The sequence below is a fragment of the Schistocerca americana genome, chromosome 4 (genome assembly GCF_021461395.2).
Source record: "Schistocerca americana isolate TAMUIC-IGC-003095 chromosome 4, iqSchAmer2.1, whole genome shotgun sequence".
NCBI classification, from domain to species: domain Eukaryota; kingdom Metazoa; phylum Arthropoda; class Insecta; order Orthoptera; family Acrididae; genus Schistocerca; species Schistocerca americana.
In genome coordinates this window covers 383609154-383625798 of record NC_060122.1, presented here as the reverse complement: position 1 = coordinate 383625798, position 16645 = coordinate 383609154, and the positions used below count along the sequence as shown (strand labels likewise).

Below are 16645 nucleotides of genomic sequence, written 5' to 3'. Positions count from 1 at the left end.
TAGGTAGTGTAAAGAGAGCGCACTCTGACCAACAACGAGTGGTAATGTTTAGAAAGAAAAAGGGATTCAGCTGATTAGCTGCTACAGTGAGTGTCTATAGTGTGCTCTTGTTCAAAGGAAGAACTATGTGAAACGTCGTATATACAAGTAGTGCTAAGTAAGGAAAAATTGTGAGGGCGTAGTACATGTTATTCTTTGTGGTTCATACTCGGTTAACGATAACCATTCGTTCAAATTAGGAGTACGATCTTACTCCCATGAACTTCTATAAGACAGTAATCCATCAATCCATCGCCTGTTAGCACCATCAACAATTTCAACTGTGAATTTTGTGAAATTATAGAAAAAGTGTCGACATACTGGATACAATTACAATGCAGGCAGGGATACTGTGCCAGCCGCCATTATGGATCGACGTCAGGTAGGAGCCACTCTCATGCACACGCCCTTGGACACCGAAACATATTTTTCAAGGGAACTAACAAATTTAAGTTGTGATGGTGTGCGCAGAGAAAGCAATGTAAATGCGAATTCTGTAAGTTCTCAACTTCATTGAAACTGAACTGAAATCAATACCTCTCATGTTTACTTTGTTGTTATTGAATAGTTACCATCTTTTTTAATTGTGCCCAAGACGTTTTGGAAGTTTCCCTTGGTTAGCATCGAACGCTGGAATTGGAAATCCTCTCTCATATATTCGCAAATAGGATACCCTTTGCCTCATTTCCAATCAGTGGGATACTTGATTCAAAAGAACAGTGACTCTGTAGTCTGTAGTGCTTCTACAATCACCCAAATCTCAAAAGTTCAGTCTACTTCTTGGGACACACATATTAACGAGAGGGTATGTATCCACTGACATGTGTCAACAATAACTTCATTCACAGAGGCTGTTCACGAATATCCATTTCATTAGCTTCGTTACCGTGCAATCAAATAATATTCAGCCTCTTAAAATACGACACAAATATTCTGACAATAGTGTAACACAACTAATTAAATTATGCGATCTTAAACATGGCACCCAGCAGCAAAATGCATGTTTATTAAACCGTGACCACGGTTTCGACAGTTTTAAAACTGTCTTTAGAATGTACTGTACCTATTAAGAAATATTACGACATTGTATGTGAAACAGAGACAAGGTCATTACGATAAGGAAAATTACAGAAAATGTGTGAAAATAATTTTAGTGACGTATAATCACGGAGAACTACATATTGTCTATATCCGATGTGGGAGTCGTTGATTCATTCTAGTACATGTGCTTGCATAACGCTTAATAATCATTTAAAAGACATGATGTAAAAGTAGTAGCTCTACTCTGTAAGGCATTGTCTTAAAACTTTTTAAAATATCACACACTTGATAGCTGATGTTTACATTTTCCTTTAAATATTTTCAGTTTCTCCGTCAAGTGTGTCCATTTACAGTCTTCCTTCACGTCAGGGGTATACTTAAAGCGTCAGTACTGGTGCCTTATACAATGTCAATACATCCTTGAAGCGTTTTTGCTTTGAAACTCAAGGGGGGGAGGTGTCTCGCAGCAACGTAACGGAATCTCTACAGCCTACAGAAAAGTTAAAAAAGATAATGTGAATATAGACAAACAATAAAAACAGGTGATAAAATGGCAACATTGTAAAAAATTGTAAACTGGTGGAAGTTGAAATATAAAAACACGGCATTGACGATGCGGATACATAGTAAGTAGACAGGCACAATGAAAAAACATGGCGATGTTCTGGTTTCTGTTTGCTCGTGAACTTTAAAAAAAAAAACAAAAAAAAAAAAAAAACTAGTGACAGTATGGTGGCTGTTCACAGAACTGACAGGGGACGCACAACACTGAACATTCACTTAAAACTGCACTATAGAGGCGACACAACGGCAGATGGGCGGCAGAGGAGGACCCGGACCAATGAGGGGGAAAAAAGGGGGGAGAGCTGATGGAGGGAGAGGACATAGAAAAAGGCGGACGCGAGAAGGAGTGGAGAAGGCAGTGGAGGGGAAAGCAAAAGGACTCGCAGGGAGAAGGGAGTCAGAGGGTAGGCCGGGAAAAAACAGGATGGAAGGTGGGGGAGAGGGAGCCCGGGAAAAGGACAGAGTGAGGGAGGGGGAGGTGAGGATCAGAGTTGTTAGGAGGGGGGAGAGAGGGCATCAATGGAAGCCACCTTGGGAAAGGAGATGAAGGGTGTAGAGATGGAGGGTAGGGGGGGCACAACGGTGAAGGCGTGGCAGAGAGTGCGGGTTGGAGAGGAGAGGAGAGGAGAGGAGAGGAGTTACCAGGGGATGATGGGTAGCAAGTCAGAAGGAGGTGTAGAGGACGGGGATATGTTCGAGGAAAAGGAGCAGATGGGGGCAAGGAATCAGGACAAAGAGGATCCGCTTGGGGGAAGTGCTTCTTGTGCGTTTTGGAAGATATTTAAAGAGTTTGCTATGTTTACCTGAGTGCAGGCTCTTTATAATCCACATGACTTTGATGGTACAACTTTTTTTACCCCTCTCCCATCTCCATCTTTTCAACTGCTTAGTTAATATGTTAATTCCGTTAATAATATATATTAGTGAAATCACCCACGCTGCCACCTGCCACCGCCAAAGGCGACCTGACGTTAGTGCCTCTGCTCTTCAGCCAGTTGACGCATGTCACCAGCTCTGTACTTGGCATACCTGCGTTCCATAGGATCAGATGTCACCTTTTATATTTAATCTTTGATGTGGCACACTTCACGTGGCTGCATCCATTGTCAAATGTTGGTATTTAAAAATTTTTTAAGATAAAGCCCTAATGTAGAGAGCTATCACTCATGAATTTCAAATGGAGATTAAGTGGACGTCCGTCACGTATACTAGACAGAGTCAACGATACCAATATCAGATATAGATAATATACAAATATACATGAGTATGCTAAACTAAAATTATTTATAAACTTTTCTGTAATTTTGTTTATTGTAATTATACCATCTCTGTTCCACACATAATCTCGTAGTATTTGTTCTTAGATACAATAAATTCTGTAGAAGACTTTTTTTAAAACTGTTGAAACATTGGTCAAAGTTTGATAAAACTTTATTGTGCAACTGGCTAGAGGTTATTTTCAATACGCTGAAGCTCCTAATTGAGATATTTCCGATTTTCATTACCTAAATTTGCATTTGTTAATATTAGGTATCTGGACGAATGTCTGAGTGCGGGTGTACTGGTGTACTGTGTGCTTGGTTCTGCCTCCAGCTTAAAGAAAAACAGTGGGAGGGACATAACAAGAAGGAAATAGTTTTATTATATGAACCGTGAAACTTAATGCTGTACCGAGCACTCAAGAATCAAAATTTTTGTCCAAAACATCTAGCGTCTCGTTGATACCCTTAGACGATGGGCCGCTGTTGTCATCAAAACCAAAAGTAGATGATACGAACCCGTGCGGACGTTTCCAAAAATCACCTGCCCGTCACTTTTGTGTCAACCAGACTTGAAGAACACCACAAATTTTGAATGTGATCTCACTGAAATTTATATAAACGATTTAGGAGACAATCTGAGCAGCCGTCTTAGGTTGTTTACAGATGGCGCTATGATGCTATCGTTTATCGTCCAATAAAGTCACCACACGGTCAAAACGACTTGAAAAACGATTTAAAAGAGATATTTGTATGGCGAAAATTGGCAACTGGCCCTAAATAATGAAAAGTATAAGGTCATCCACATAAGTGCTAAATCTAATCCGTTATACTTTGGTTACACGATATATCAACAAAATCTAAAGTCCGTAAATTTAACTGTATATCTAGGAATAGCAATTAAGAAGAACTTAAATTGGAAAGAAGAAATAGAAAATGTTGTGGGGAAGACGAACCAGAGATTATGTTTTATTGTCTGAACATTTAGAAGATGCGACAGATATACCAAAGAGACTGCCAACGCTACGTTTGACCATGCTCTTTTGTAGTGCTGCTGCGCTGTGGGGGATCCTCACCAGGTAGAATTAAAAGAGTACATCGAGAAAGTTCAAGAAGAGCAGCACTTTTTTACTATCGAGAAATAGCGAGGAGACTGTCACGGACATGATACACAATTTGAGGTGGATGTCATTAAAACAAACACGTTTGTCGTTGTGATGGAATTTCAGTCGCCAACTTTCTCCTCCGAATGTGAAAATATTTTATTGAGAAATGATCATCATAATAAAATAAGGGAAATGAAAGCTCGCACGCGAAGACCCAGATTTTCTTTCTTCCGCACGTTGTTCGAGGGAGGGATAACAGGACAATTAGAGCGAAGGAAGTTGGATGAACCCTCTGTTAGGCATTTAAGCTTGATCTGTACAGTAGCCATATAGATGTAGTTGTAGACTGCTGCCTATTCGCATATTTTTGTTCGTTGTAGAACCCCGGCACATTTAGCGTTGTACTGCATTAACACGAAGGAGTTTTACATAACTGCAGAATATTGCGCTCACACGACAAGCAGCTGCTTAGCTACTGAGAAATGTTGTTAAACGCGTTCTGACAAACATACAATTTCCAGAGAAAAAGGTAATGTAGAATGCAGTCATTACCCTGCAGGCAGGTGTCCGAAGCAGCTGACAGGGTGAAGCCGTCCTCGCAGACACACCTTTTTCCGTTGCATATGGCTCCAGAGACAGCGCTACATGTCTCGTTATCGGAACACTGACCACTCACACCTAGAAAACAGGACAAAGGGCAAATGAAAGACTCACTCCTAGACTGCATCGACTCGAGTTATTGTGCTCCTATTAACGGCTCAAGGACCGTATCTCAATCACCTACATCGAGTAGGAAGCGGAAACTAAGCAATCTATGAAAGTGGAGAGGAAGGTCCGCTGATCAGGTCCCCGTCGTCGTTTCCAGGTAGAGAGAGAATGCAATTAGAATGTGATCTGCAAACAACTGTAAAGGACTAAAACTTAAGAACTACAGTTAATATGATACCACATAGAATAAAAACGAATTGCTCAACTTTCAGTCCTTAAGATTAAGTAAACCCACTGAATCTCAAGATAACGAATACAGATCAGAAGGAAAATGTAGATTTCTATCATAATAGAGTATGATACATACGAATACATACAATTAAGAGAAACTATAAAAAATAAAAACAAAGAAAAAAATGCAAAGACCACACAGACGGGTGTGCGTAGACCCAATGTTTGCTGAGGCACGCTCATACCAGCGGGGGCAGTGAAAAATGTTGTTGTAAGAATACATCTAGATGGAGGAATAGTCGTAGATAGTCGGCAAACTTCGACCTATTCCGACACACAGAGTGAAAGATCTAGTTACATAAGCTAGAAGTTATTCACTTAGAACTGTAATTGAATTATTTCTATTTCATGTTGTTCTTATTTGACTATATTCTCAAGATTTTATTTCCGCATTAGTATTAGCGATAGTTTCCATTGTCATGGCTTATAAAGCATTGTATGTCAATCATGGGTCTTGAATATGTATGACCTGTTTCAGAGTTTCTGGATATGGTCGCAATAAATTGAATTGAAACTCCAAGGAAACGTGTGATGAAAGTCCAATTTTATCATCTGAGACAAAAAGCCTTTGAAGGGATCTGTGACCATATTGGTACTAATGATTATACCCTTGTCTTGGTCACCAAATATTTTTTCTTTATTTTTAACATTTCATGATGTGTTTCGGGTTACCCCATTATGAGTTTTGTGGCTTAAGATCAGAATGTGAGGCGGAAGACAAAAATATGCATTACATTGAAGCACTGAAGCTGAGTAACAAATCTTTAATATCGATCACAGTATCCTGTCATTTATAGTCATTCCAATGCAAGAAAAGTGACTAAACTGGCTCAGGCAGTACAACATGTTATGAGGTAAAGAATCTTTGCCGCTAGGCGGCGTTAGTAACAGTATCAAAATGCATATGACAAAGGCATATCTGCGAATGTGAACGCTTATTACAGGTATAAATAATATTTAGCTTTAGTTACACCAAAAAATGAGTACAGGCGGAACGAAATTTCAGGGAAGTGGATGAGAACTGCATCATGTCGAATGTTACATAATACGTGCTGTAAAGTTTCAATGTTTTCCCACAAGCTCTACACACCATTTTACATAAAGAACCGGCATCTCATTTGCTTGTCGCAAAAAATCCTCCTGTTCCCTACTTCTCATATTTTGCAATTCATGTGTTTTGTCGCTCACTGAATGTGCTGTGCACCTCCATGGCTTGTTAAAGCATTGCTTGTATTATCTTCAAACATCTACTGTTAAATGGTTTTTAGGTAAGTTGTACAGAACATATTTCCCAGAATAGAGTTCAGTTAAAAACGTACAGCATTTGTTCGGTAAATTGTAATGTTAAGATTGTTTACTTTATGAAGCATTGTTATTTCTGAGCAAATTTTGGCACTAATGTTATTACGGAATGATTATAAGTGATAAGATACCGTGTAAGGATCTTAAAGGTATGTTACCTAGCTTCATTGCTTCATTGTAATGTACATTTCTCCATTCGACGTTACATTGTATTGTTATGTCTCAGATCGATGACGGGGTAACCCGATACGCGTCATGAGAAATAAAAATTAAGAAAAATTCTTTGGCAACCATTACAAATGTACAGTAGTGGAAATCTGTGTATAGGCAGTGTTTCTACTAAAGTAAGAATACAATAATTGTAGCACACCGTACCGAATTTATTATGAATGTAGTAGATGCATATAAGACATAAACAATCATGATGTAGCTGCATAGTTTTTTCATAACACTAGTAACAAAATTAGGCGTTCGTATTTCCTGGATGGAAATTGGTATAAAGGCACTAAGAGTCCTGTTGTGTTATTGCACTGTTAGTACTTTGTCCAAACTCCATTCTTTATAATTACCTCAAAAATTGACCTCAGCATTGATTTTGCTAGGGTTTGCAGTTCTTGCAGTGGAATTGTCACCCACTTTTTTTGTATCGCACTTTTCAGCTTACTTACGGCCTCAAATTGCCTTCCATTGTGATAAACACGTCATGCAGGTATTGCCTACAGGTTATCCACGATATTAATATCCATGGTACGTGCAGACCAGGGCAAGACACCGAGATTTTATCTTCAAACCACATTTTGGTGGCAGCAGGAACATAAACAGATGCACTATCTTGTTCAAACATCAGAGTTTCGTTCGCTAGGTACTCATACATTGTAATCAATTTCGTCTCTAGCATCTCTGTGTAAATATTACAGTTCATTCTAGCGTACAGCCAAGCAATCCATGATTTGCCTACAGCGCAATCATAACACTTCCGTCTCCAAAATTTCTGCTTATTCTTAGCTGCTGCTCTGTTCTGAGATCATCTTAATAACATTGAAACCCATCCGGCCCATCTAAATTAAACTGCTTCTCATCCCTGAAGATAAATTTATTCCATTCTGAAGTTTGCGACATACGTTTCTCAGCAAACTCTAGTCAAGCCCGTTTATGTTTTGGGATTACAGCAAGTTTCTGCAGTCGTTCCTGTAATGAAAGATGTTTGTCATTTGACAGAATTTATCGTATACATGTGCCAATTAATGACAACTATAAATCAGCAACAAATTGAGAATAATAGGGTTGTGTGGCCCTTGCTTTGTTCAAAAGGCACTGTTTCGACGCCTCAAATAATTTTCTACTTAGACCATGTTTACCATTCCGTCCATATCGTGCGCCAAATCTCACAAAATTATAGGTCACCGTACTTGAACGGTTCAGCTTCTTGGCGGTTGGACGATTAGACAGTCACATTTGTTTTTCATCTTTGGATTTCACTTTTCCGCGTGTCATTGTTAATATAGTGGTTAATGTACACAACACGCACTTTCATGAAAGGCGTCTGTTTCCTATCCACATTAAAGCCACATACACACACACTGACACCACACATAGCCGATTACCTTTGTACTGAGTTCCACCGCCTACCACCTGAATCTTTGCCGTCTTGTTATATACTGTACTACTGGCATCAAATTTGATACCATCTGCCTCCATTTGTCGGGATACTGCCGGCCGGTGTGGTGGAGCGGTTCTAGGCGCTTCAGTCTGGAACCTCGCGACCGCTACGGTAGCTGGTTCGAATCCTGCCTCGGGCATGGATGCGTGTGATGCCCTTAGGTTAGTTAGGTTTAAGTAGTTCTAAGTTCTACGGGACTGATGATCTCAGATGTTAAATCACATAGTGCTCAGATCCATTTGAACCATTTTGTCGGAATACTGGATCTCATACTATTGCCTGAACACTGTACACAACTATTCCAGTCGACAATGTTGATTTTCCTAGAAATATCAATGCCTTTACATTGATTTCCGTTACTGAACAATCGTTAAGTCTGATGGCTGTTATTCTTGAGCACTGCATCCGCGTTGCGAAGTCGAGAAAGCGGCAAAAAATGGTTCAAATGACTTTGAGCACTATGGGACTTAACTGCTGAGGTCATCAGTCCCCTAGAACTTAGAACTACTTAAACCTAACTAACCTAAGGATATCGCACACATCCATGCCCGAGGCAGGATTCCAACCTGCGACCGTAGCGATCGCGCTGTTCCAGACTGAAGCGCCTAGAACCGCTCGGCCACTCCGGCCGGCGAGAAAGCGGCACCCCTAGTCCACCGCAAGCTGTCCACGATTCTCGGCCTCACTCGCCTTCACGCTACCAAGCACTCGTCTATAGCGAGCCAACAAATGCGTCGTCCTTACCGCGTGATGAAATGAAATGAAATGTCGTGTGGCTAGGACCACCCAGTCTCCTGGTGCAAGTCTTTTTAGGTGACGCAGCTTCGGCGACTTGCACGTCGATGAGGATAATATGATGATGAAGACAACATAACATCCAGTCCCTGAGCGGAGAAAATCTCCGACCCAGCCTGCAATCGAACTCGGGCCCCTTTGCATGGCACCCTGTCACGCTGACCACTCAGCTATCGAGGTTGACTCCGCGTGATTATAGCCTCTTTTACACGATCGACGTTCTTGTCTCAATTGATAACTAGACACAAGTGAGTCTACTACAGCGCCTCTGCCGTATGGTTCCTGCACTGAGTGTCGTTTGCCTCGAATGGTCATTTTCGTTTACACGACGGCGCCAAATTGTGTTTTGACAGCTTTAATAAAATGTAGGAACAAACTATGGTAATAGAGTTTATAATGGCCAAATCAAAATTAATAGTGAATTTTCCTATCGAAAGCCGTGTGGTAACTTCTCTACACGCATCAGAACAGAAAAAAATATGAAAAGTAGCGTCCAAACATTTCCCAACATACACATTTATTGGCTCGATAAAATATAGAATACACATCAAACAATATCTAGAACACAATAAATGACGTTTTGTTTTATCGCCTGTAACTTATTTGCTCGCTACGTGACATATAACATCGAAAATTATTTTTCTTATCACGTAAAACTGACTGCTTCACTGTTGAAGTAATTTTCATTAAAGCAGACTTATCTATTACCATCTTATTTATGCACATTGTAGCCTTTTTCTGTGTAAACTATAAATACCCTTTTGCTTTCAGGCAATTCATGCATTTCGCCTCTCTTGAAAAAGAATACGGGTAGTAATACACCAGGACCTCGTGCAACCTTTTCACTGTGACACGAAAAAAAAGAAAACAACACAATAAAGGTTAAGACGACACGAAAGCACAAAACCCACTTCCATTATTGCAGTGAGCTCACCAGCGGTTGGTTGCTAATTTAAATGCGGGCACGAAAGGTATAAGCACTTCAAGCAGTCGATATTGATCAGGCGGCCGTAAAAGTAGCACAGAGTGAAACAGTCATCTTTGGAAATGTTCGCAACGTTGGGTAAGTCTATAAGCCCTCTCTCTCGTAGAGCGAGAATACGCCCCTGTGATCGAACGCGCTACTACAGAGCTGTATAACATACATAAAAATTCAGCTGGGTGTACCCTATCAATAACTGACCGACTCCTGAAATTAGAATGTCTTTGTCTCATTACAAAAATTTACACGGTCTTCAAGCTAAATTCAGACTATACAGTACATAAAATCTGACAAAACCTTAATTTTCATTTGCAGTTTCCCGCTTTTTGGTTCTAAAGACACTAAATATATTTACTATTGTGGATCATTTTGGGTACATCGAATACAAACAAAGGGGAAATTTGGAAACGGAACTAAATTTCAGTAAGCAGAAACAAAACAAAGAAAAGTAGAAATTTGTGGTAAGTTCCTATGAGACCAAACTGCTGAGGTCATCGGTCCCTAGACTTACACACTACTTAGTCTAACTTTAACTTACGGCAAGGAAAACTCACACACCCATGTCCGAGAGAGGACTCGAACTTCCTACGGGGAGAGCCGCGCGTACCGTTGCAAGGCGCCTGAGGCAGCGTGACTACTCCGTGCGACGCAGAAAAAAAAAATCTTTAAAGTTTACCGATGACGTATTTCTGCCAGAGATAGCAAGGAACTTGAAAGAGCAGTAGAACTGGATGTATAGCTTCTTGAAAAGAGATTATAAGATAACTATCAACAAAAATAAAAAAGGAGCGATAGAGTGTAGTGGAATTGAATCAGACGATGCTGGGGGAAAATAGATGAGACACTATAAGTAGTAGACGAGTTTCGGTATTTCGGCAGCAAAATAACTGACAATCACCAAGACAAGGGATACAAAACTGGCTATAGCAACAGAAGCGTTGCTGAAAAAGAGAAATTTTTTAACATCAAATATAAATGTATGCTGTAGGAAGTTTTATCTGAAGGTATTTATTTGGTGTACAGCCTTTGTTCGGAAGTGAAACGTGGGCGATAGACAATACAGATAAGAAGCCTATGTAAGCTTTTGAAATGTGCTACTACAGAAGATCAATATAACGAATAACTAATAAAGTGACACTAAATAGAATAAAGGAGAAGAGAAATTCATGACACGAGTAGAAAAAGGGATCGGTTCACTGGACACAGCGAGAGGCAAAACGAAATAGCTAAAATTGATTAAGGCGGGAGGGGGGAGTGAGTGTCTGTGGAGGGGGAGTAAAATTGTGGTGGGAGATCAAATATTGACACACTAAGGACGTTTAAATGCATGTTGAGTGCTGTATTTAGGCGGTTTACGACTAGCACAAGATAGACTTCCAAGGAGTTTTGAATCTAAGTACTCTTTAGACTGAAGGCAACAACAGCTCCGAAACAAATATTGTACATTTATATCTTATTAATTATGTGGATTATTTGCCATAGTACTTAATCTGCGAACTATGAAGTTCTTGTACCAACTACATTAGTCCTATTATTATCATTAATAATAATAATAATAATAATAATAACTTGCGGCGCGTGTTTCAGCGCTGTGCCAGGTACTTACCCACGGAACAGACTGTTGGCCCAGTTTGTAGGTAGCCGGTACCGCATACGCACCGGCCACCGCTGCAGATGGAGTGTTCGAACATAGAGGTGCATTCGCTGTACGACACACATTCGTCGCCCAGTTCTGGAAACAGTTAACCGTTGCATTCCTTTCGGCTTCTCGTTCCACATGCATTGTTATCGTACTAGTAAGTATGTGTTCATACATCTTGAATGACGTGTCACTGAAGAATACACTGTGTGTTTGCTAATACTCTATACTCTCGATCTATTAAGTCAACGTTAGACTCACTCTCCTTGTAACATCTTTTTAAATGTTCTTTTTATTGATCGATAATACAGCAGTTAGACATTTTTTTCAAATCCCAGGAATGTACACTACTGGCCATTAAAATTGCTACACCAAGAAGAAATGCAGATGATAAACGGGTATTCATTGGACAACTATATTGTACTAGAACTGACAAGTGATTACATTTTCACGCAATTTCGGTGCATAGATCCTGAGAAATCAGTACCCAGAACAACCACCTCTGGCCGTAATAACGGCCTTGATAAGCCTCTGCATTGAGTCAAACAGAGCGTGGATGGCGTGTACAGGTACAGCTGCCCATGCAGCTTCAACACGATACCACAGCTCATCAAGAGTAGTGACTGGCGTATTGTGACGAGCCAGTTGCTCGGCCACCATTGACCAGACGTTTTCAGTTGGTGAGAGATTTGGAGAATGTGCTGGCCAGGGCAGCAGTCGAACATTTTCTGTATCCAGAAAGGACCGTACAGGACATGCAACATGCGGTCGTGCATTATCCTGCTGAAATCTAGGGTTTCGCAGGGATCGAATGAAGGGTAGAGCCACGGGTTGTAACACATCTGAAATGTAACGTCCACTGTTCAAAGTGCCGTCAATGCGAACAAGAGCTGACCGAGACGGGTAACCAATGGCACCCCATACCATCATGCCGGGTGATAAGCCAGTATGGCGATGACGAATACACGCTTCCAATGTGCATTCACCGCGATGTCGTCAAACACAGATGCGACCATCATGATGCTGTAAACAGAACCTGGTTTCATCCGAAAAAATGACGTTTTGCCATTCGTGCATCCAGGTTCGTCGTTGAGTACACCACTGCAGACGCTCCTGTCTGTGATGCAGCGTCAAGGGTAACCGCAGCCATGGTCTCCGATCTGATAGTCCATGCTGCTGCAAACGTCGTCGAATTGTTCGTGCAGATGGTTGTTGTCTTGCAAACGTCACCATCTGTTGACTCAGGGATTGAGACGTGGATGCACGATCCTTTACAGCGACGCGGATAAGATGCCTGTCATCTCGACTGCTAGTGATCGAGACCGTAGGGATCCAGCACGGCGTTCCGTATTACCCTCCTGAACTCACTGATTCCATATTCTGCTAACAGTCATTGGATCTCGACCAACGCGAGCAACACTGTCGCGATACGATACGCCGCAATCGCGGTAGGCTACAATCCGACCTTTATCATAGTCGGAAACGTGATGGTACGCATTTCTCCTCCTTACACGAGGCATCACAACAACGTTTCACCAGGCAACGGCGGTCAACTGCTATTTGTGTATGAGAAATCGGTTGGAAACTTTCCTCATGTCAGCACGTTCTAGGTGTCGCCACCGGCGCCAACCTTGTGTGAATGCTCTGAAAAGCTAATCATTTGCATATCACAGCATCTTCTTCCTGTCGGTTAAATTTCGCGTCTGTAGCACGTCATCTTCGTGGTATATCAATTTTAATGGCCGGTAGTGTAATAGAGGCGCTAAATTTATGATACAGGGTTATTCAAATAGATGAACCGGGTTTAATTAATTTTTATTTCGTTAAATATAATTCAGTATAAACACCATTGGGAAGATCTTGAGACAGAAAAGCTTCTGGCCACAAATCAGCACGGATTTAGAAAGCAACGCTCGTGCGAAATTCGCCTTGCCCTTTTCTCACAGGATATCCTGCAAACCATGGCTGAAACGCCTTATCACGAGCGGCGTCTTTCCATTAGGCTACCGTAGTATGTTTCACGGTCGGACCTAAGCTACCATGTGTCATCAACTATGTATCTACAATCTGCACTCATACATCCATTATGTATTTTTCCGTGCAAAGGAGACATTTTAATGCAGGCAAGTCCGAAGGAACGCTGCGTCGTACTTCTGAACAACACAGTCACTGTGTGCTGGACCGAGACTCGAACTCGGGACCTTTGCCTTTCGCAGGCAAGTGCTCTACTGGCAGATGTAGAGCTGTGAGGAAGGGGCGTGAGTGGTGCTTGGGTAGCTCAGATGATAGAGCATTTGCCTGCGAAAGGCAAGTCTCGGTCCGGCACACAGTTTTAATGTGCTGCAGAGTGAAAATCTCATTCTGAACACAGACCCTGCAATATCGCATTTACCCGCAGACACTGGGCAAATGACTTTCAATTATGATGTGTCTCCCGTATGGGAATATACGTAATGGATGTACGAGTGCAGGCGTAGGCACGTGGTCTGGCTGTGAAACGTACTCGGCTAGCCTAATGGTCTGGCGACAGCTCGTTGATAAGCGGGAAATACTGGTTCGGGTCCTAGTCCGGCACAAATTTACATTGTCATCATTCCATTATAGAGCTGATGGTTGTCCATACGTGCAACTGTGAATACATTTCATTCTTTTATAACGGTTGTAGTCGCCGCAGTGCCTATTTCTCCGGATATGCAAGCTTGCTCGAAGGAACATTACGCTTAACTTACGGACAACGCAGGCACTGCAGTATCGTAACATGCGAATGTTACGGAGATGCTTCGTTAAAGGGGAATCCCTGGAGGGAAGAGGGCGTTTTTGTCGCGAAACGCTACTGAGAAGAGTTAGAGAACCGGCATTTGCAGCTGACTGCAGAAAAATTCTACTATTACCAACGCAAATTTTGCATAAGAAAAGCGAAGATAAGAGAAATAAGGGATCGTAAATTAGGGCTTGTCGTTTTTACCTCGCTCCACGAGCGAGTGGAGCGGAAAAGGAAATTACTGGCATTTAAACAAGCTACCCTCCACCATGTACCATTCGGTGGCTATCGGAGTATTTATGTAGATGTAGAAAAATAGGATGCCGAATTTCGATAACCGCTGCTAGAGCGTTAGAGCCATTCTGCATCAGTTGGAAGGTATGAGACTAGGTACTGGCACAAGTAAAGCTGTGAGGACGGGACGTGAGTCGTGCTTGGGTAACTCAGTTGGTAGAGGACTTGCCTGCGAAAGGCAAGGGTCCCGAGTTCGAGTCTCGGTCCGGCACAGAGTTTTAATCTGCCAGGAAGTTTCAAGTTGTCGAGAATTCGCCGTTATCGAATTAACCAGTTATCAATATCCGGATATGATTTAACTATCAGCCGAAACTGAGCGCCATCTGTTTTACGTCAGTCACACTACCATAGGAGTCACGTATTATATCTACTGTTATAATGCTATTCCCACAACAGTATAGCAGCTAAAAGTAGCATCATAACATTCAAAGCTGTGTGTCATCTTTGCTCGAAGTTTTTATTTCTTTCTAAGAACCTTGCGTCAAACATTATCAATGTATAACCTATAAATGGCAGAAGAAATGTAGAAGCTACTGGCGTGCATGAATGAACGCATTGGCGCGACATCATTGAGATTTTCCCATGATATTTCAAAATCCACTGAATGAAAGAGAGTTTTAAATATTCCGTCTATATTGCTCCAGTTGTCTGAGGGTTTACTAATTCTTGCTGCCGACGCGAAACGATAACAGACGAACGACTTGGGGAATTATTTCGCAGTTCTTGATAAAAAAGCAGTTTGTAAATGAAAAATTGTACAATTTCAAAGAACAAGATCATAAATATCAGTGCACTCACTTTTAAAACAGGGACAGTAATTCCAAAAATCAGCGTATTAGGCAGTATGATGAGTAACTGAGAAAAGGTAGAAAATTTAGTGTCGAAACCAGGATTGTAATTTTATTCATTTTCTATCTATCGCAACTGCGTTTCAGTGTGTAACACTTCCCGTCCGACTTAACTGGACGACAGATTCCCTCCGCACATGGCAGCTGAGATGCGCTCCCAGCTGCAGTGTCGGCGAAGCCACGTGGTAGCCAATAAGCTTCAGTATAATGAATGCCGCCCGAGAGATAAGTATGCAGGGTCGGGCGTACATAGATTGGAGTGCATTGACTACGAAAGGTCATATATAGGCCAGACTGGCAGAAGCTTCAAAATCATGTTTATGGAGTGCTTGTTAACTAATAAAGGTCAGATTAACCAAAATTCCGTATTTGCTGAGCATCTAAAGTCCAGCGGGCACTAACCCCCACATTACAAAACCTGAGGATACTAGACCTTGCTCAGAAGGGGGAGAAGTTGAATCTACTAGAGGAGCTGGAAATGATTAAACATCTCGTTGTTGACATGAACGGGTTTCTAAGCGATCAACTGGTTAGCAGTAAATCAATGTATTACGGTATTGTGTTACCAACGTTCCGAATGTTACTGCAATGATTGTTTTATGTCGACAGCGTCATTCTCAATTTGTTGGCTCCTTTTTGGGAAGCTTGGAAGCACATTTTAAAGGGGCTTATGTAAATGCTGTATTTGTTATACACAAGACATGTCTCTAACATCAACACAGCAACCATAACTATCTTCTGAAATTTTACTTTCAGATCTGTGTAAGAAATCCATATTTTGAATGTTGTAACCAGTGATTACCGGTTGGTTGGTCCGGTAGCATGGAGGGTAAAAATCGTAGAGGGAGGCCAAGAGATGAATACATTAAGCAGATTCAGATGGATGTAGGTTGCAGTAGGTACTGGGAGATGAAGAAAATTGCACAGGATAGGTTAGCATGGAGAGCTGCATCAAACCAGTCTCAGGACTGGAGACCACAACAACAACAGCAACCAGTGATTATCCCATATATAGTTACCGTAATTTGAGGCACAACTAAAAATCATGATAGGGTGATAGTTTCAAAGGGAATCTAGCCTTTTTGCCGCCGTCTAGTATCAGAATCCGATCAAACGATGTTTTCAAAAATATAGCTCATTCAACTAATGTTAAAGGACAAAAGCTAGAGTTCTACACCTAAAATTCGATTGCAAACACATCAGGTGAGTTAATATTAACAAAATATGTAGACATATTACTCTCAATGTTCTGCTGTCCATAATTTTTGAAATATAGCTGTCACGCGAAATATAAGGCAAGTTTAAAAATTAGCCCACCAAATGCTTTACGATGGTATACTTTACACAACATTTTAC

General features: G+C 41.3%; 1 protein-coding gene across 1 annotated transcript in view; it reads right to left on the bottom strand.

The window, feature by feature from the left end:
* Positions 1-16645, bottom strand: part of LOC124613923 (multiple epidermal growth factor-like domains protein 10) — a 145372-nt gene that overhangs the window by 25112 nt on the left and 103615 nt on the right. The window contains exons 10-11 of the mRNA XM_047142676.1: positions 11354-11479; positions 4562-4687 (exon numbers count right to left, since the gene is read on the bottom strand). Of these exons, the coding sequence (XP_046998632.1) occupies positions 4562-4687; positions 11354-11479 (252 nt within the window). The remainder of the gene's footprint in view (positions 1-4561; positions 4688-11353; positions 11480-16645) is intronic.